The sequence below is a fragment of the Garra rufa genome, chromosome 12 (genome assembly GCF_049309525.1).
Source record: "Garra rufa chromosome 12, GarRuf1.0, whole genome shotgun sequence".
NCBI lineage: Eukaryota > Metazoa > Chordata > Actinopteri > Cypriniformes > Cyprinidae > Garra > Garra rufa.
Window position 1 is genome coordinate 26,070,599 of NC_133372.1, and position 22,201 is coordinate 26,092,799.

The 22,201-nt window shown below is 37.8% G+C and overlaps 1 protein-coding gene across 4 annotated transcripts in view; it reads right to left on the reverse strand.

Moving 5' to 3' along the window:
* Positions 1-22,201, reverse strand: part of lrrc7 (leucine rich repeat containing 7) — a 147,528-nt gene that overhangs the window by 42,068 nt on the left and 83,259 nt on the right. For all 4 annotated transcript variants that reach the window (XM_073852395.1, XM_073852396.1, XM_073852397.1 and 1 more), the window contains exons 2-10: positions 20,309-20,511; positions 17,576-17,693; positions 17,389-17,467; positions 14,692-14,781; positions 13,896-13,952; positions 11,658-11,721; positions 7,997-8,071; positions 7,527-7,671; positions 7,358-7,430 (exon numbers count right to left, since the gene is read on the reverse strand). In XM_073852395.1, coding sequence (XP_073708496.1) covers positions 7,358-7,430; positions 7,527-7,671; positions 7,997-8,071; positions 11,658-11,721; positions 13,896-13,952; positions 14,692-14,781; positions 17,389-17,467; positions 17,576-17,693; positions 20,309-20,497 — 890 coding nt within the window. In that variant the 5' untranslated portion in view covers positions 20,498-20,511. The remainder of the gene's footprint in view (positions 1-7,357; positions 7,431-7,526; positions 7,672-7,996; positions 8,072-11,657; positions 11,722-13,895; positions 13,953-14,691; positions 14,782-17,388; positions 17,468-17,575; positions 17,694-20,308; positions 20,512-22,201) is intronic.

Below are 22,201 nucleotides of genomic sequence, written 5' to 3' on the forward strand. Positions count from 1 at the left end.
ATCACGTGTGTAATCAGTCCAATAGAGAAGCGCGTGTGACGTCACGGACGGGGTGAGGTCAGGAACCAGGAAGCTATAAAGCACATGCAGTGAATGCAGCCGGCAGCTTCTGTCTTTCAGTCGCGCTCTGTGTAAGTGTTTGTCCCTCAGTGCTGTTTTTCAGAGCCAGTTTGCTCTAATTTTATTTGAGTACTGAGTATAGAGAAAAAAAAAAATATTAAAATAGCCTTTGAGGAGGCTGACTGTGTGCATTGCTTGCGGCTTCCTCTCCGCACGCTTTGGTCCCGGAGGGCTCTTTTTCGAGGAAGGAGCCCTCACCAGCGTTCCCCCGCGGATCGGGTCCTGCTTCCGGGCGCAGGGCGCAGCGGCCTCCTGCGAGTCCCTCTCTTTACATCCGCCCGTTTGTACTGCGGTTCACCATCTCTAAATCCACCAGAGGTCAGCCTCGAGAGGCTGATTCCCTCAGTAGAACGTTTAGCAGCGTGGAAACTTCTGCCAAATGTGTCTCAATGGGTCCTGCACACTGTAGAAAGGGGTTACAAAATCCAGTTCGGCACTCACCCGCCACCTTTTCAGGGGGTTCTAGTCATTATGGTGACACCCCAGCAGGCTCTGGTTCTGGAACAAGAAGTAGAAACTCTCCTGAGAAAGGAAGCCCTCGAGGTGGTTCCTCCTCATCTCAGAGAGTCCGGGTTCTAGAGCCGTTACTTCATTGTTCCAAAGAAGGATGGAGGCTTGCGTCCTATTGTAGACCTCAGGCTGCTCAATCAAGTTCAGAATGCTTACTGTCAAGCAGGTCGTGTCTCAAATCAGGTCCGAGGACTGGTTTGTCACAATAGATCTCAAAGATGCCTACTTTCATGTCTCCATCCTTCCACAACACAGGAAGTTCCTCAGGTTCGCTTTTGGGGGCAAAGCTTACCAATACAGGGTTCTTCCTTTCGGCCTAGCACTCTCACCCCGAACTTTCGCCAAGTGCATGGATGCTGCGCTTGCTCCTCTGCGACTCCAGGGCATCCGTATACTCACCTACATAGACGACTGGCTTATACTGGCACAGTCAAAAGAAGTGGCAGTTCGACATCGAGATGTCGTTCTCACTCACATGAAAGTTCTGGGGTTAAGACTAAATTCCAAGAAAAGTTCTTTCTCCGTCTCAGAGAACCACCTATCTAGGAGTAGTTTGGGATTCGACCACGATGCAGGCACATATGTCTCCCGCACGAATAGAGTCGATTCTCAACGCAGTCAAGAGAGTCAAATTATGCCGCTCACTCACTGTGAAACTGTTTCAAGTTCTGCTAGGCCTCATGGCAGCTGCGTCCAACGTGATACCTTTTGGCCTGCTGTACATGAGACCTTTACAGTGGTGGCTCAGGACCAAAGGGTTTTCCCTTTGGCGCTGCCTTCGTGCCTTAGACATATGGAGGAAGCCTTGGTTCCTGTCTCAGGGCCCGGTGTTAGGAGCTCCATGTCATCGTGTGACATTAACTACGGATGCCTCCCTCACCGGTTGGGGGCGGTCATGAGTGGCCGCTCAGACCGAGGTCTGTGGAGCGGACGCCATCTTACTTGGCACATCAATTGCCTGGAAATGCAGGCCGTGTTGGTGGAAGTCATCTGGAGCTAATTTGGGAAAGCCCAAGTGGATCTCTTTGCGAGCCAGGAGACGACACAGTGTCCCCGTTGGTTCTCTCTGAGTCATCCAGCTCCCCTGGGACTGGATGCTATGGTACAGACGTGGCTGAGGCTTCGCCTGTAAGCTTTTCCCCCGATCGCTCTGCTCCCGGGAGTTCTGGAAAGAGTGCGCCGGAACGGAATCCGCCTTCTGTTAGTGTCCCCGTTCTGGCCGGGTCCAGCTTGGTTCTCAGACCTGATTTCTCTCCTAGACGGCCCTCCTTGGGAAATTCCCGTCAGGAGGGACCTTCTCTCACAGGCAGGGGACGCGATCCTGCACCCTCGCCTGGAGCTATGGAACAACTGAGGTTGTTGAGACCATCCTCCAATCCAGAGCTCCCTCTACGAGGAAAATGTACACCGGGAAGTGGAATACATTTATCCTTTGGTGCAATCAGCACCAGATTGACCCAGTTCACTGCCCAGTAGGTTCAGTGCTGGACTTTTTGCAAGCCCGCCTTAGGGCTGGTAATGCACATTCTACACTGAAGGGCTACGTGGCGGCCATAGATGCTTTCCATGCTCCCTTTGGTGCTAGCTCCCTCAGGAGACTTCCCCTGGTGTCACGTTTCCTCCGCGGTGTGCTGAGGCTGAGGCCCCGTCCCCACGTGGGACTTGGCTGTGGTTTTAGAGGCTCTATGTAATCCTCCTTTCGAGCCTATTGAAGAAATCTCGGACAGGCTTTTGTCCTTTAAAACTGCCTTTCTTTTGGCTATTTCCTCTCTGAAGAGAGCTGGTCATTTACAGGCCCTCTCAGTGGCCCCTTCCTACTTAGACTTTGCCCCTGGCATGGTCAAAGCTTTCCTGCACCCTAAATCGGGTTACGTACCCAAGGTACCCTCAGTAGTACCACGTCCTGTTGAGCTCCAGGCCTTTTGTCCTCCTCCCTTCACGGAACCGGGACAACAAAAGCTTAACTGTATGTGTCCAGTGCGAGCACTGTTTGCTTTGATCCCTATAATAGAGGTCTTCCAGCTTCTAAGCAATCTCTAAGTCGGTGGATTTCGGATGTCATTTCTCTCTCCTACAAGTCCTCTGGTCTTCCATCTCCTTTGGAAGCCAAGGCTTACTCTACCCGCGAAGTTGAGGCTACGAAGGCTTTCCTGGCAGGTGTCTCCCTGCAGGATATCTGTAACGCTGCGGGATGGTCCATACCACTTACATTTGCGAGGTTCTATGAGTTAGACCTTTCTTCTGCTTTACCAGCAGTTACTTCCCTGGGCTAATTTCGCCCTTTCTATGAGTAGGCTGAGGCCGCTCTTTTTACTCTGGCTACTTCGCCCCTCTACTAGTGGGTTGATACCCCTTTCTATCCTGCCTAACAAGCAATCACTACTCTTGGGCTACTTCCGTCCTTTCTATAAGTCGCCTGAGGCCGCAATTGCTCTGGGCTACTTTCGCCCTTTCTATAAGTGGGCTGAGGCCCCTCTCTTTCCTGCTTAATACGCAGTTTTTACTCCTGGGCTGCTTTCGCCCTTACTACAAGTCGGCTGAGGCCGCAGTTATTCTATACGAGTGGGCTGAGGCCGCTCGTTTCACTTGGGCTACTTTCGCCCTTTTTCTCTACCTGCTTCACACATAGCAGGGGCTTTGAAATTCTGGTGGCGTGGGTATATCGTTCCCAAAGCGTTCCGACGCAGCTCGACGCCTCGGGTTTCGTATGAAACCCTGGTTCCTCGAGGGAACGAGACGCTGCGTCGCCTTACACAAGTTCGGCATCCCTGCAGCGCTCCTGGTCTCAGAAGCTGCCGGCTGCATACACTGCATGTGCTTTATAGCTTCCTGGTTCCTGACGTCACCCCGTCCGTGACGTCACACGCGCTTCTCTATTGGACTGATTACACACGTGATTCAGAGCGTGGTCACGCTGGGGGCGTTCCCAAAGCGTTCAGACGCAGCGTCTCGTTCCCTTGAGGAACCAGGGTTTCATACGAAACCCGAGGCGTTTTCATAAGTAATCATACACTGTAAGAAAAAAACTGAAGAAACACAGACAAGATACTGGTAATTTTCTGCTAGAACATTATCTGTTAAGTTTACTTTCATGTACTGTATGTATGATTTGCATTATGCATAATTTGAAATATGTGTAAAACACCTGAGAAGAAATCAATACAGAAAATTTCTTCATATTTGGCTTTAGAAGACATGGACTATACAGACAACAGTTAATGATACTAATGCTGCTATTTTGTCATTTTGAAGCTTGACGGGCCTAGTTCCTGATCATTTTCTTTGGAAAAGGGGGACTAGTGCATTCATCAATATTTACTCATTTACTCTTAAACTATTAAAGGTAAACTATTCCTTTAATATGCAGTTCATATTCTAACATCCCATTCAAATGTTTACAATTTGCAAACAAGCACATTGAATTTAAATAATATCAGTGTCTATGGCTCGTATCATTTTAGGATGGGGAATAAATGAATTTTGTTAATGGAAATGAGAATTATGAGTTATGTGGAACCATTGTCTCCACGTCAAAAAGGTATGAATTAACAGAAGACATGTTAAGGGGATTGATGATGAATTAACTACAGTAAATACACTACACTGCAGTGGTTGTAAACAGCACTCATCCTATATAATTCTGGGCTCTTAAAACAAACCTTATGTTAGTTTATAACATTTACAATGATTTGGTATATGCCACAGTGTTTATTGAGTCAAATGAGTTTCAGTACTTTTAGTAATGGACCTCACATTAGTCATAAATCTTTCCTATATTTTGTTCCTTAGTTTTTTCCCCCCTTTATGTCTTTTTTTAATGAATTTGATAGAGGTCAATGTATATTTGTTAAGCTAAGTAAGGTCATTAGTCCAACATTTGTTCTAGCAGACCACTCCAGCTGGCCTTCCATATGCAGGGCTTTCATTGTGTCTCTTTAAGCTAGATGTGGATGCAAAGGTATGCCCTTGCCTAAATAAACATGCTGTGGCAGACGTGTGGGGAATACAAACACTCGCTGGTCTACTTACCCGGTTTTGCCACGTGCACTGAGGTGCCCATTTAAGATGCATGTTTGATTAACACAACACACAGAACCGAGCAATGACAAACCAAGAAGAGAGATGCATGGAGTATAGTATCACAGGAATGAGGTAGTGGTGACAGCTATGACAAATGAAAAAGGCAGTCTGCAGAAAATATGACCACTTAATTAACAGATGCTAGGAAATATGGTATATACACCTCGTCCCTGAATTTCCAATTTGATTTTGCATCAGTCAGACTGAATAGCCAGTTTGATTTGCAATTTGTAAAATTAATTTGTGGATTTTATCTCAAGCTAAATAAAGAAGTAGTTCACTTCCAGAACAAAAATGTACAGATAATGTACTCACCCCCTTGTCATCCAAGTCTTTCTTTCTTCAGTCATAAAGAAATTATGTTTTTTGAGGAAAACGTTTCAGGATTTCTCTTCATATAATGGGTATCTATGGTGCCCCTGAGTTTGAACTTCCAAAATGCAGTTTAAATGTAGCTTCAAAGGTCTCTAAATGATCCTAGCCGAGGAAGAAGGGTTATTTGGGTTATTTTCTAAAAACAAATGTACAATTTATATACTTTTTAACCACAAACATTCGTCTTGGTCTAGCTCTGTGTGAACTGTGTGTATTCCTGTTTATGACAGGGTATGTCGAAAAACCCATCTCATTTCTTCAAAATTGCTGCAGTAGTATCGACCCAGTTTTTACAATGTGAACATGCAAAGAAGATTTACAAAAAAAGGTAAAACAGTGATATAGGACGATTTTGAAGTTGGATTTTGGAGTTTTTCAACATACCCTAACTGTCATAAACAGGAATACACAAAGTTCACGCAGCGCTAGACCAAGATGAGCATTTATGGTTAAAAAGTATGTAAATTGTAATTTTTTTTTAGAAAATAACTGATTGTTTTGCAAGATAAGACCCTTCTATCTTGGCTGGGATAGTTTAGAGTCCTTTGAAGCTGCATTGAAAGTGCATTTTGGAAGTTCGAACTCGGGGGCACCATAGATATCCATTATATGGAGAGAAATCCTGAAACGTTTTCTCAAAAAAAAAAAAAAAATTTCTTTACGACCGAAGAAAGAAAGACATAAACATCTTGGATGACAAGGGGGTGAGTACATTATCTGTACATTTTTGTTCTGGAAGTGAACTACTCCTTAAACTCTTTTTTTTAATATATGCTGCAATGTAATTATGCCATCAGTTTTATTGACAGTTATTTTAGTTTAATTTGATTTTAACTAATTTTATTAAAAAAAAACATACTGAATCTAAACATTTATACAGTATTGCATGAGAGACACAAATGGCACTCATTTTGTAAAATGACCAATAAAAAGATGAAACTATTTATCTAGGTATCGGTAAAAGGTATTGAATATCAATGTACTTTTAATATAAACATTATAATCAGCTGCACACGTTTCCCTCAAATTTAGGTAATAAAGATTGAAAGACATTGCTGAGTCACATTGAAGTTGACAGTCAGCATTTTCTCATGCTGGGGTGAGAAAAACTACCAGAATGACAGGAGAATTGTTATATCGTGCACCAGATGGCAATTCAGTGAAAATCCAATACTGAGAATACAAGCTACAATACAATGTCATTGAATGTCGTCATAAAAGAACTATATGATTTCAAAGGTTGAAGTCATAAAGGTTTATTATATGGCTATTAACCACAACAAAATCCCAACTTAAAGGATTAGTTTACTTCCAGAATAAAAAATTCCTGATAATTTACTCACCCCCAAGTCATCCAAGATGTTCATGTCTTTCTTTCTTCAGTCACAAGGAAATTAAGTTCTTTGAGGAAAACACTGCAGGATTTTTCTCCATGTAGTGGACTTCACTGGGGATAAAAAGGGCTCTACACGATACCAGCCAAGCAATAAGAGTCTTTATCTAGTGAAACAATTGGTCATTTTCTAATAAAAATAAAACAGTTATATACTTTTTACCCACAAATGCTCATCTTGCACTAGCTCGACTTCACACATAACGTGGTCAGGTTAGAAAGGTCACACATAGGCGAAAATACTGACCTAATGTTTATAAAGCAAACGTGCAAAGAAAGTCAAACGGCCTTTAAAAAAATGGTAAAACAACGATGTCGGACAATTTTAAAGTTGGAGGAGCCCTACTCTACTTTTTTTAACCGAAGTAGACAAATGAAAAACAAACCATTTGTGACATTTCCAACATGATTACGTAATGCATGAAGTCGCACATGCGCATTGCAGAGCTAGTGCAAGATGAGTGGTTAAAAAGTATATAATTTAAAATTTTTTTAGCAAATGACAGATCGTTTCGCTAGATAAGACCCTTATTTCTGGGATTGTTTAGAGCCATTTGAAGCTGCATTTAAACTGCAGTTTGGACCATCAACCTGTTGGCCACTACTGAAGTCCACTATATGAAGAAAAATCCTGGAAAGTTTTCCTGAAAAAAATTTATTTCTTTGGGACTGCAGAAAGAAACACATGAACATCTTGGAAGACATGGAGGTGAGTGAACTATCAGGAAGTGTTTATTCTGAAAATGAACTAATGCTTTAAAAAAAAACTGTTCATTAGAGGAATGTTCAGGGATTACGATCTAAGACACCTCAATGGTATTTTCTGCCTTTGTCATTTTTCCTTCACACAGCTGGATGAATCGTAAGTGAGCTACTAACCTTCCAATGGTGTTAGGCAGTGAGGTGAGCTGGTTGTCATCAACTTTTAATGTTGTCAACTTTTTCAACTTTCCTGTGAAAGATGGTTTAACATTGTAAAGACACACTGCATCTTATAACGAAACCCAAAAATTCAAATATTCCAAAAAAGTAAGCAGTGGAACTTCACCTATTGTATCAGGTAACTGTTGCAGCATGTTGGAGGAGAGGAGTAGATCCTCTAAGGACTCACAACCAGAGACATCTGCATCCAGACTCTCGATCCTGTTCTTGGCCAAGTCTAGATATCGCAGCTGCCTCAGTTTTCCAATAGACTTTAGCAGATGACAAGAGAGATAAATGAAAGAAATCATATATTATGCCTTCTACATATATTATAGTCTAGTACTAGAGTACTAAAATGTCACACTGTCAAATTCCAATAGCTCCCCTAAAGATTTTCTCATCATTTACTCACACTCAAGTTCTTCCAACACTTTATTACATGATGGAATGACATTGGATAGAGTAAATGATGACAAAATGTTTCATACTTTAAAGCCTTGCTGGTATTGTATATGTATGAAAAGGTATGCCGATATTCAGTGCATGCAATAGATGCTAACTCTGGAATTTTATTATACTTTTGAAATTGCTTACCCCTGGTATGGTTTGTAATGAATTGTTGTCCAACCACAGCTCTTTTAAACTATGGATCTGCTCCAGCACTTCTGGCTGTAACATTAAAGAGAGTCATAAGCAACCAAAGAACAATATGTACAGTTCTGCATATCAGATGCATAGCAGTTTATGAATGATATCTGAATCATTATGGTAGCTTAAAAACTTTTTTAAAAAGTACCATTTTTAATACATTGAACATGTTTGAAATAAATTGCTCAAGCTGAGGCTTAAACTACTAAACAGAGAGACATTATGTGGTAATAAATGTGTCTGCTAAATTTTCAAAGATGCTTGATTTGCTTTTCTACATCATCCAAGATATTTAAAAAACATTTCTGTAAAAAAGAAATATTGAAGCCTATTTTTATTTCAGAAAAACTCCTTAGAGTGGGTATCAAATATTAAATCAAACCACTTTACTGCACATCCCCTGAATCGTTTAAAGTCAGCACAAACCTTATAAGGTGATGAAACCAATAACCAATTCTTATATGATAAAAGCAAGATCTTGACAACATTCCAGAGGCTTCAAAAACAAATAGTTTTAAATTGAGTTTCAACAGCCCCAAATCTCCTATGTGCCGCAGACTCAGTCAGTTCTTAATGGCTGCTCTCTTCTTTTCTCTCCCTTTGAGCCTTAGCATCTGTCCCTTCATGATTCCCTCAGCAAGGACTTCAATTAAGAAACTATGTGCAGCTTAGGGCACCACACTAGCCAACATCTGCCAACATCACAGCAAGAGTCAGATATCCTGACAAATGCCTCATGCCATCAGTGCTCCATTCTCAACACTCATTGTTTGGGGAATGTGTGCTGTTAGAGAGAAATAAATGCCTAAAAGAACATGGCACCAACAGAGCTATAATAAATTAAACTAATGATTGTTTTCAGGCTATGCAACTGCTATGCCATGATTACCTGACATGATGCAACGCATCAAAAAATGCTTGAGGAAACCACTGAGTAATATTTCAGTTGAGGATTATTGCTTGTTAATGTGCTGTTGTTGTTCTCATTAAAGATGAGATGAATAAAGTACAAAATAGGGCCTGAAACTCAATGAGAGATGCTTAACTTTCAGATAATGTTGAATGTCAACCAGACAAGGTTAAACTATATATATTGTAAATTAACCTTCTGTTCATTTACAAGGCTTGCAGTTTGCAACTCAGGACTGTTTTTGTGCGATTCTGTCATTAACTAATAAAAAGCATGCAATTAAAATCAATCAATCAATGTTTTGGTCAAATTATGTAGTTAATCCTTAGAAATGTTTATTAAATTTTTGTGTAGCCCTGTAACTAAAACATACCAATTTCACAGATATATATATATATAGCTAGAATTGTTGGACACAGTTGAGAAGGACAACAACTTTGAGGTGAGACGGGCCAAAAACGTCATTATCCGAGATATTTAAAACATCTGATAAGCAGCTGAGCTCAAATGAAAAGAGTACTAATGGGGCTGCCAACAGGAAAGGTCAAAAGTTATTTGAAAAGTCATCCTGAAGTGGGACACAGAGATTGAAAGTCCAGACAGCAGAACCAGAAAGTGTTGATGGGTGTTCTCTTATTACTTGGGGGCTTTGAGCAGTAAAATACGCTTACTGCAATGCCAAACCATCTGTTCCCTTTGGAAGCATTGGTGCGCACATGCATTTTTTTCATCACCCAAGGACAAAGTGCCCTGGATATTCCAAACGTGTGTATGACACTGATACAAAGTTTAAAAGTAAATGCATAACTCTACAAACTCCACCTGTTTGGTATTGGGAGGCTTAAAATAGGGATGGACATACCCAAATATATTTTCGTTAATGCAAACTGATGTTATTCACAGCGTCAAACTACTTGGCACAAGCTTGATTGGTTGATGTTGCATACGCAGCCAATGAGCTTACTGCTTTATATTTAAATGGCTTGTTAGAATTCACTAGAGAATTTCATAGCAAAGTACCTCTGACACCCTCCACCTCCCCAGCTCCACCTGTATAGATCTGCTAAGGGTTATTACAGTTGAAGTCAAAAGTTTACATACACCTTGCAGAATCTGCAAAATGTTAATTATTTGAATAAAATAACAGAGATCATACAAAATGCATGTTGTTTTTTTTATTATGTACTGACCTGATTAAGATATTTCACTTAAAAGACAGTTACATATAGTCCACAAGAGAAAATAATAGTTGAATTTATAAAAAAATTACCCTGTTCAAAAGTTTACTGATTTTTATTGATTTTTAATCCTGTGTTGTTACCTGAATGATCTACAGCTGTTTTTTTTTTCTTTTTTTGTTTTGTCCCTTGTTTGTCCTGAACAGTTAAACTGCCAGCGGTCCCACAAATTCTTTGGTGTTTCAGCATTTTTGTGTATTCAAACCCTTTCCAACAATGACTTTATGATTTTGAGATCCGTCTTTTCACACTGAGGACAACTGAGGGACTCAAATTCAACTATTACAGATGGTTCAAACGCTCACTGATGCTCCAGAAGGAAACATGATGCATTAAAAGCCAGGGGTATAAACTTCTGAACAGAATGAAGATGTGTATATTTTTCTTATTTTGTCTAAATATCATATTTTCTTTTAATTTATTACTGCCCTTTAGAAGCTACAAAAGACACGTTTCCCAGAGGACAAAATAAGTAAAATTTACCCTGATCTTCAAATTCAACAAGTTTTCACCCCCCGGCTCTTAATGCGTCTTTTTTCTTCTGGGTTTTTTCTATTATTTTCTCTCATGGACTATAGGTAAACATTTTTTTATGTGAAATATCTTATTCAGGTCAGTACATAAAAAATAACATGTATTTTGTATGATCCCTCTTATTTTGGTAACATTTTGCAAGATGTATGAAAATTTGACTTCAACTGTACATATGCTACTTGTGCAGCAGCAGTATGTCTTAAATACTCACAGCACCATATCAGCATATGTACTGTCAGTAACAAGTTCCTGTACTTGCTTTGTAGCAGCAGCAGCATCAATAATCTACAACCACAGCAACAATCTCTTCTGAGAATTGTTGTTTTTTTATTGATATTGTGGACTTTTTAAAATAAATACTGATATTGATCACCAAACCCTTATCTTAAAATAATTTTCCAGTCATTATTACAACATGCTTAAATGGCCATCAGAATTGAAAACAAACCAACAGCTGAATAATCACTGATCAAAGTAAATTACTGGGGGAACAGTAGCTTGTCTGCTTATGGACCTATTCATTGATTTATACTCAAATAAATAAATGCAGCACAGCCAGCATCAAGCACTGAAATAAACAGCTATAGGCATGGTGTGAGTGGGGCTACCTGGTATACATATGATAAATTCCTTGCCATTGTTTACTCCAGCTTGGGTGAGCCAATTAAATGCAGCTCAGTGGTGAACGTTCTGTCATGGCAAGCACTGCGTGTTTGAACCAACTCATGAATAATGGATCAGCGCATGATGCAACCAACGCAGTGCAGCACTAGAGATCTGACAAGAGACTCTGGGAATGGAGGCAACAGCTTCCCCTACCCCCCTTCCTATATGCCCCCTAAGCCAAAATCCATGCTGGGTAAAAAGACTGAGGTAACAGCTGTCCCATTGATAAAAGTGTTCAATAGGAGAACATCTTTCTTACCAGTTCAGAGAATTCATTGCTTCCCAAGTCTAACCGCTCCAGTTGCGACAGCCTATGAATTGACCTGCAACATGACAAGAAATCAAATCTCACTTTAAATATATGTAGACATTATGGACTGTTCAATGCGCTTAAATGGATAGTTCACCCAAAAATAAAAAAATCTGACATTCATGACTGACTACCTTTCTGGGCCTTGAATGTAGTAGTTGCAGGGTCAGAAAGCTCTTGGATTTCATCAAAAATATCTTAATTTGTGTTCCGAAGAAGAACAAAGGTCTTTGGAATGACATGAGGGTGAGTAATTAATGTCAAAATTTAACCCAATAAATTTAGAATTTAAAGAACTAGTTCAACAACAAAAAAAGAAAATTCTGTAACTCAACTATTTGTGAGGATATTCACAACATGCCTCTCATGCGGTATGCTACTTGTAGGCACACACCGCTCTCACAGTTTGGATTTGAAGGAAAGATAGGTGGTATTATTGCTGGCGGATAAAAATAGTCTTGAATCAGGACATCTGAACAAGTCAGCAAGCATAAACCATCGTGTGCAATATGTGTTCCTCTCTAGAGGGGTCCAGAGGTCTTCCCCACTGTGACAAATGACATTGTATACCCTGCTATTCTGAGTCTGCTACACAAACCTGTGTCTAAATCACATTCTTGAGGGATGAATAAAAGAACTAGGCCTAAATGAAATTCCTTTTTCAGGGAAGATAAGAGTTTTATAATTTAATGCAATTATTTGAAGTGGTGTTAGATTCAAATATCGATATTGGCTTATTTGCTCAGCTGCTCCATCTCTTTACATTTTAAGGCTGTGTAAATTAAGAAATTCAACCAGGATTTAATCAAATTGCGTTGTGTCAGAAACAAATACTTCTTGCAAAATAAAGACTATAACAAATATATAACAAAGTACCACAAATGGACAACCTTTTGATTTTGATTAAGCACAGATTCAAGGTTTGTCCTACATCATTTTTTCCATGCTTTTTCATGGCATGTATTTATTAAAAGAGGTCATGAACTGCCTTTCTATTTTTTGTACTGTTCTCAGAGGTCCATTTATAATGTTACCAAGAGTTAACATAAAAAAAACTAATTTAGAAGTAATAGGCAATTTTTGTCCTGTTGTGACCCTCCTCATCTTAACGCTTTCTTTGAAAAGGCATGGCGGATTGTAGACTCAGAAGTAAACGCCCACTGGTGTGATTGGCTAGTTTCATAGTTTTTCATAGATGAACACAACTGTGATTTAGGTTAAAAGCGCATAAATACTCAAATAGTACAAATCAAATAATCTGTAATAACAGACAAAGCAATAGTGACCATGTAAGAAAAGAGTTACTCACAATTATGTCTGATCCAATATTGTCTGCACATTATTGTCTTTTAGTTTCAGTCTTTTTAAAAATCCTTCATTGAATTGTGCTTTGTTTGTAAAAGAATTTGTGGTAAAATGAAGTGAACAAAGGACCAAGTTCTTACTGACGCAGTCTGGATATTCATTGAAAAATACATTTAACACAGGTTAAATGTATGTCTGTGCATTTGCATTATTTGTCATGTTATTTGACATATTTTAACATTTTTTGTTTTTAAAGCAACACAATAGTTACTTTCCCTGGTAATTAGTTACTTTTATAATAATGTAACTCAGTTACTAACTCAGTTACTATTTGTGAGAAGTAACTAGTAACTATAACTAATTACTTTTTCAAAGTAAAGTGCCCAACACTGGTAAAATTATGACAAATATCGATCCAGAGTGCCGTAAAAGTCCGACATGACATGAATTCCGACAAGACTATTTACACTGCAGTCACATTGCAGAACATCTGACCTGTGTTGGATTTAGTACCACATATGGAAGTGGCACAAATTGTAATTGAAAAGATCAGATTCCATGCGGTTTGTGCTGTTCACACTGTTACATGTGAGCAAAAAAATTGGATTTGGGCCATATTTGCCTACAGTGTGAACGTACCTTATTATGCCATAAAGTGGCACATTCCACAACCTGCAGTTTTGGCATATTGGCTTCAATATAAGCTGTTTTTAGACTAATGGGACAGTTATGAGTTCCAAAACTAACAGGATGTTTTTATAATACAATGTCCTTGTATATGTCAAAAGATCAAGGGAATTTTGATTGCTCAGTTCATGACCCCTTTAATGACCCCATGTTGGCAGGAGCGAAAGAATTATCTAAAGAAATGAAGTGACTTACTTTGGCATAGTTTTCAGATGATTCTCACGAAGCTCCAGGATCCGTAATTTAGATAATCTGGAAAAAAACAGATTGTAAATCATTTTTGGAACTATTTTGGAAAAATTGTTTTTAAAAGCAAAAACATAGACTTGAATTCAGTAAACAGTTCTGCCACTTTGCATATGGTATTTGAGCACAAAAATATTACTGTACTAATCCTTCACATGCAATTTAACCAGATGCTATTTGTGCTGAAATAGCACTGCACCACGAGTATTTAAATTACTGTCAATCATTTCAGCATGCATGTACCCTTCCTGCTATTAATGTTCGGACTTAGGGCTATTTGTCTGGACATTGTGCAGTTAACGTTGTGTTATTACCACTTTCTAAAAGAGCTTGAAGAGAATGAATCAAGCTCTATAACAACACAGACAACCCGTGCAAATACACAGTGCTGTCAGGGCAATTAATTTTGAGTGAATTCCCCAGATTCTTTTATCAAAACTAAATGCAACAGCCCTTGACCAATGTCAGCCGCAATAATAAATCCTCTTTTCCCCAATGCAAATGAAATAACCCTTCATCATTAAACCCGATATGAGCTGCAAGAAGCCATTTATTCATGAAAGCTTTAGGCAAATCACTGCCAGAATCAGCACCATGCTGCTCCCCGGATACAAAATAACATCTAAAAATAAAAATGCTACGATGACAACTACAAGAACCAGACAAACTCAGACGGGTGTGCTAAAGAGCTGTTTCACAATCCCCAGCAGAGCAGGAACAGAGACGCCCAAGATGAAGCTCTTACCTCCCGAAATTGGCAGGCAGGTATTCAAGGAAGGCGTCATTTAAGAAGAGCTGTGTCAAGTTGAGGAGCTGGGTGAAGCCGTCTGGGAGCCTGCAGGAACAGAGAGGTGATCAGACCCTCTCAAAGGCCAGTGCCCTTAAGATTTGATAAGCGTTAAGTACTTCAGGAGCGGTGAGAGCCATCTGTAATCCCTCTACGCTTCCCCTTCTACTGGCTCTGTTAGCATCCCAGTAAATGGAGTCACTTGAGGGCTGATTTAATCATAATATGAAGAAAAGGGCTCTTTGCAGAGACCTCGCACTGGATTCTAAATGTTTGATCCTCTATCATAAACTTCTGAATCAAAGATTTGAAGCTCAACTTCAGACTGAAGGCCAAACGCATACATTGAGATAAAAAAGAAATCAGGCATGTGATTGGCTAAGGACAAAAAAGCAGGAAAATATACTAAGACAAAAAAAAACAAAATGAGCATCCCTAATAGCTAGCGAATACAAGTAAGTTAATGTTAATGCAGCTTAAACATCCTGCCATTGTAGAAAATCACTCAAAATCGATCATCTAATCCAGGGGTCTTCAACTAAAACAGCTCGAGGTCCAGTAATGAACCCTACGCACCAGCCGAGGTCCAGACAATTATATATAAAAAACTATTTATGTTTTGTTTTGTTTTTTATCTTAAATTCTACACATTTAAATACTTTTTTAAAGACCTTAAATAATAAATAAATTATTAAAATGAGATGCAGATTTCACAAAACAAAAAAGATTTCTTAAATTATAAAATTTACATTCCAGCCTTCAAGAGTCAAAAGTATCAGTTCTTATATTAATTGAAACAATTATTGTCAATCAAGTATTATATTAATTAACATATATTTTATTGCCTTAATTGTTTAAATTTGTATAACACATGATCTTGTCGATCCATCAGATAACATTTACAACTCTACGTGTTTGGTGCTTAAAACCATGGACTGATTTGTTTACATTGGTCTTTTTGACAACAGCAGACGTACGAGCTGATTAAAAATGTCAGATCATTCTCTTCCAGCAGGAGGCGCTATCAGAATGATACACAAAGCAGCGCCGCAGCTGACTTTGAAACGCGCAGCGCTCATATTTATTCAATGGATAACCTTATAAAGTTCCATCGCAATTCTTGCCTTTTAGTCCCCACATTTAAGCCTGAAATAATTAGTCTTTCTTAACCCCTAATAACACTACAGTCATCAATAAAAATGAAGAGCTTTATTTCAAGAACTGACTTTCAAAAACCCTTAGCCTACACAAAATACGTTTCTTTTTATTTTGCAGAAGAGAAATATTAGGGAAGTAAATTAACATCAGCATATGAAGTATATTCGTCTATCATTGTCTCTTAGAGAATGTGCACATTAGATGCTGAAAGCGCTGTTTTTACTTTCACTTTAATAGGCTATATGCAGTTTTCACGTTGCTTGTGTGATTTCCATTGGCTCACCGTCGTGGTTTAAAATATAAATATGTATAAAAATACAGTATAAAAAGATATATTTACAATATTTTGCGACATAACCCCAAAATAATGCATTTTCCATCAACGTTTTTCACTCACTGAAAGCTACATCTGTCTGCCGATCTCTCCTCTCCTCTCCTCACTGCACGGAAGATCCTAGTGTGCTTGATATAAATGTATTTATATATTTTACATTTATGTATTTATTAGAAATAGCGTTTGGCATTTTTTTTTAATTATAATTATGTCAAAAGCTTTCACGGTCCGCATGGACGCGTCTTGCGGTCCGGAATCATACTTCGCCATCCGCCATTTGCGAACAGTCGCAAATACGTGACATAGGTCACATTTTCAGGTCGAAAAATCCGGAATTCCGGATTAATCCGGAAAAATCACATCCCTGAGAAATGCATGTCTTATCTTTCCTTAAGTGAAGTTTGGTTAGTTTTAAGGCATGATGTCTACGTACAATATGCATTATTAATGTTCAAATGTGCTTTAGAATTCAAACCTATGTTTAATCATAGATTTAAAAAAAAATGTTATATGCAATGTGAAAACATCTAGCTTTTGCATGTAAATTCACTTTATAGGAACCCAGTTAAGAAAGACAAATAATTGCTTTCGTTTGAGAGTGCAGAGAATCCATGTGTATGATACTGTATGATACAATAAACAATTTCATATTGTATAAACTATAGGAAATGATGGGAAATACTCTTCAGGGAAGATAAGAGTTATATATTAATGCAATTTTCTCAATATTTTAGATTTTTTTGCACCCTCAGATTCCAGATTTTTAAATATTTGTATCCCGGCCAAATATTGTCCTATCCTAACAAACCATACATCAATGGAAAGCTTATTTGTTCCGCTTCAGATGATGTATAAATGTCAATTTCAAAAAATTGACCCTTATGACTGGTTTTGTGCTTCAGGGTCACATATTTTTGAAAATCCACAACAACATCTAAATAAACTAGCAAAGGAATCAAGATTATGATTAAGATTATTACTATTATTAAGATTATTACTATTATTAAAAAAATAGAAGAAAGAGTGGCCATAAAAACAATAAAATGAAAATCTACTGACATAAAATGTTAAATAAATAAATATTGATTTGTCAACAACCCATATGTCTATAATACAACAATTCCAGTCTTTCCGATTTAAGGAATGTGAGTTGCTCTACTTACTTGGCTATAGGATTTACACTGGCCTCCACAACTGATAGACATTTACAGCATTTGATGCTGTCTGGAAACTCTTGAATACCTACAATAAAGCCAGTTTTACCATGTTGATACATTCATGTATAAAGGTACAATGATATACTATCACACCAATATGCTCAGCACAAAAAAAATGGATTTAAGGATCTACCATTTTTACTAATATCTAACTCCTTTAGATTCACAAGGCTGGCGATGGTGGTTGGCAGGTTGGAGAGGTCATTGTCAGGCATGCTCAGCTTCTTGAGTGCTTGACAGTTGAAGAGTTGCTAAGAAAACAGAGAAATAGGAAACTTGGTTGAAGAATGAACTTTTCAGGCCCCATGAATGTAAGCTATGACCCCAATCTTTTATGCTCTGGTTTTATCCTCACTTATTGGTTATAAAATAAAAAATAGTTAACATTTATCCAGGTGAGGTGATTTTTAAACCACAGGTTACAACAGTATTTAACACTACGTGAAACTACATTTTACGCTTGTGGTTTTAAAAGTCATTTTAAAATCCTCTTTTATTTCTTTGTTAGACTGTTTTTATAGGTGACTTACGACGACTTACGACTGACATTTCCACATTTGGACAAGCAGTTATTTAAAGTTTCTTGTGCCACACTATATTTGTACAATCAATGCTTACTATCAACCTCATAAAAATTAGACAAAATATGTCCCACAACCTCACATTAACACTTATTATTTCTCAGTACTATTTGATTTTTTTTTCTCTAATAAACACAACCATGTCAACTCAGTGTCACACAATCTGTTTGGTATTTTTGAGCTATCCATTAGTTTGAAACCATCCTGTAGTCTCAATTAATTCATTCATTAAAATGAATACTAGATTTGTAACCATGTTTAAAAGAATTCATTGATAACTTATTTCACTTCTGTGGCTTGTTTTGTCCCTGTACTCAAGAACCAAAATTTTGGCTTTACATACATAACTGTAAGGTTTAAAGGAACACTCCACTTTTTTTGGAAATAGGCTCATTCTCCAACTCCCCCCGAGTTAATAAGTTGATTTTTACCGTTTTGAAATCCATTCAGTCGTTCTCCTGTTCTGGCGATATCACTTTTAGCATAGCTTAGCATAGATCATTGAATCCTATTAGACCAATAGCATCTCGTTCAAAAATGACCAACGAGTTTCCATATTTGTTGTATTTAAAACTTGACTCTTCTGTAGTTATATTGTGTACTAAGACCGGTGGAAATGCAAAGCTGCTAGTTTCTAGGCTGCTAAGATTAGGAACTACACTTCCATTCCGGCGTAATAGCCAAGGAAGTTTGCTGCCGTAATATGGCAGAAGCAGGCGGAGTATTATCAGAAATGAGTTCCCAGCTAGTTTAGCATTTGCACATGTGCTGCGTGATATTACTGCTCCTGCTTTGGCCATATTACGGCAGCAAACTTCCTTGATTATTACGCCGGAATGGGAGGGTTGGAGAATGAGCCTGTTTCCAAAAAAAGTGGAGTGTTCCTTTAAGTTAAATAATTAGCCCAGGGAAAGTATACTACCAGTCAAAAGTTTTGTAACAGTAAGACTTTTAATTAATATTATTAATACTTTTATTTAGCAAGGATACTTTAAATTGATCAAAAGTGATGATAAAGACATTTATAATGTTACAAAAGATTTCTATTTCAGATAAATGCTGTTCTTTTGAACTTTATATTCATTAAAGAAACCTGAAAAAAATTCTATTCAGCTGTTTTTAACATAATTATATTTTTTGAGCAGCAAATCAGAATATTAAGAATGTTTCTAAAGGATCATGTGACTGGAGTAATGATGCTAAAAATTAAACTTTGAAATCAGAGGAACAAATAACATTGTAAAATATATTCAAATAGAAAACAGTTATTTTAAATAGTAAAAATATTTAAACATTTTACTGTTTTTGATATACTTTGGATCAAATAAATGCAGGTTTGGTGAGCAGAAGAGACTTTTTAAAAAAACATTAAAAATCTTACTGTTCAAAAACTTTTGACTGGGAGTGTATGAACAGTGTTAAACATTAAACTAGATAACACTATGTTAACTATGGGTTAGGAATGGCACTTCAAAAGTTAGAGTGAGCAAATACTTATGACTTAAGTACTTATTTAAGTAGTATATCAGAGCAAATACTTATGACTAAATTCAGATACAGTTTTGCACACAATATGGGAGCTGTCCATGGTCCTGTTATAGTCTTGCTACTAGATGCATTAGACAAAGCCTGATTAACCATTACCAATATGAAATCTCAAATGGAAATAATGCTAATATTAATAAACAACAGTTATGGGACACTTTTAGTGCTTTAAAAGGACACAATCACATTAAAGGGATAGTTCACCCAAAAAATGAAAATTCTGTTATTTATTACTCACACTCATGTTGTTCCAAACCCGTAAGACCTTTGTCATCTTTGGAACATAAAATAAGATATTTGTAATGTACAAGACCTTTCTGACCCTGCAGAGACAGCAACGCAACTACCACATTCAAGGCCCAGAAAGGTAGTAAAGACACTGTTAAAATTGTTCATGTGACATCAGTGGTTCCACCTTAATTTTATGAAGCTACGCAAAAATGCTTTTGTTCGTTTATACTTTTGTGTGCATAAAGAAAACAAAAATAATGATTTTATTCAACCATTTCTTCTCTTCTGTTCCAGTCAGTATCTGTTTCAGAAAGTCTCACAGGTTTGGAATGACAGTGAGTAAATAATGACAGAATTTTCGTTTTTGGGTGAACTACCCCTTTAAAATCCCAATTTAATGCAGTATTTTTCTATGCTGTTACACTGCTGTATAAGATGATGTTCAGGAGTTGATGTATCCACTGTTAGGCAGATATTATGCATGTTTAAGCTGACACTTGACAACTTACCTTAGGCAGCTCCTCAATCTGGTTGGCGTCAAGGTAGAGCTCTTCTAGTGTGCGCTCGAAGCTGAAGATCTCCTTAGGGACCTGCTGCAGGCTACAGTGGGAATAATCCAGCACTGAGATGACCTCCTCCTCCCCCCGGAAGCATCGACAGGGCACCAGGCGGCCGATGATCTTCCTCTTAGTAGTCATCTCCAGACACTGCACTGTGGGAAGAGAAAAGAAAAGAATATTCCAGTTTAGAACAGAAAAACGCATTCTCATAAGCATATAGCTGAATCACTAAATCACACACGTTCACACAAATAACTTTCTACATAATTGAAGCTGGTAGAGTTTAAATGCTAAGCATTGTACAACAAATTGCCGAGTACCACTGTGTCTCCATAATTGGTACCAAAAGGAAATTGTCTGGAGCTTTGTGTTTTATTCGAGCTGAGGTTGAGCTTTTTATTATCCATGAACCTCGCGATAGGCTATCATTAGTTTTGCTTATTACATGGCTCTCTGGAATACATGCTTCTGATTGGTCAATCATGGCATTCATACATTTTTGTGTAATGACTGTATTTGACAAATAATGACTATATTTGACAATAGGTCACAGAAACAGACTAGTGTTGCTTTTATGTCAAGTCAAGTCACCTTTATTTATATGTGACCCTGAACCACAAAATCCAGGCAAAAGTGGTTTTGGAAAATTGAATTTTTTTCAATTATACATCATCTGAAAGCTGAATAAATAAGCTTTCCATTAGTGTATGGTTTGTTAGGATAGGAGTATTTTGGTAGAGATAAAACTATTTGAAAATCTGGAATCTGATGGTGCAAAAAAATTGAAAAAATAGCCTTTAAAGTTTTCCAAATGAAGTTCATAGCAATGCATATTACTAATCAAGAATTAAGTTTGGATATATTTATGGTAGGAAATGTATAAATATATCTTTATGGAACATGATCTTTACTTAATAACCTTCATCATAAAGGAAAAATTGATAATTTTGACCCATGCAACGTATTTTTGGCTATTGCTACAAATATACCCACGCTACTTATGACTGGTTTTGTGGTTCAGGGTCACATATAGCACTTCATACAATACAAATTGTGTCAAAGCAGCTTTACAGTGTTAAACAGGAATATAGTGTGTCAATAATGGAAGAGGACAATAGCAAACAGTCAATTTTTCAGTTCAGTTAAAATTAGTTCATCACCAGCTTTGTTCAGTTCAGTTCTCTTCAAATACTATCTGTGCAAATCAACAATATTGCCAAAAATTAAGTGTCCCTAACTAAGCAAGCCAAAGGCGACAGTGGCAAGGAACCAAAACTGCATAGGTGACAGAAATGGAGCAAAAACCTTGGGAAAAAACCATGCTCAGTCACAGGGCCAGTTCTCCACTGGCCAGACGAAACCAGCATGGTGTGGTTTAATTCCAGGATGCAAAACGAGTCAGATTGTGCAGAGGACTCGTCTGGTTTATGACTCTTTTATCACTCCATGATGCCTTTCTTTCCTATCAACATAAACTAATATAGCTAATTGGAACCATTTTTGCATCTCGAGTTGTAAAACTTGTCTCTGAGGTAATCATTTTTCATTTTTAAACTGATCATAAACCTTTCAATACATAGCTAGAAGTTGAGGACTCTCCAGTTATAACATTAAAAGAAAAACAAAACAAAAAAAGGTAATAGGCAGAAAAAGTGGATGAGAGAGCACCTAAAAAAGAATTTTTTATTGTAGTTACCAAAAATGATTGGTATTTTTAAGATATGGGTTTTTCAATATTATTACACATCAAGTAGTAAGATCAGATCAAGTCTGGTGTAAAAATGAAAATTAATGTCCAACTTAAAAATAATCAGGGCTCTGACAAAAACGTTATTTAAATGC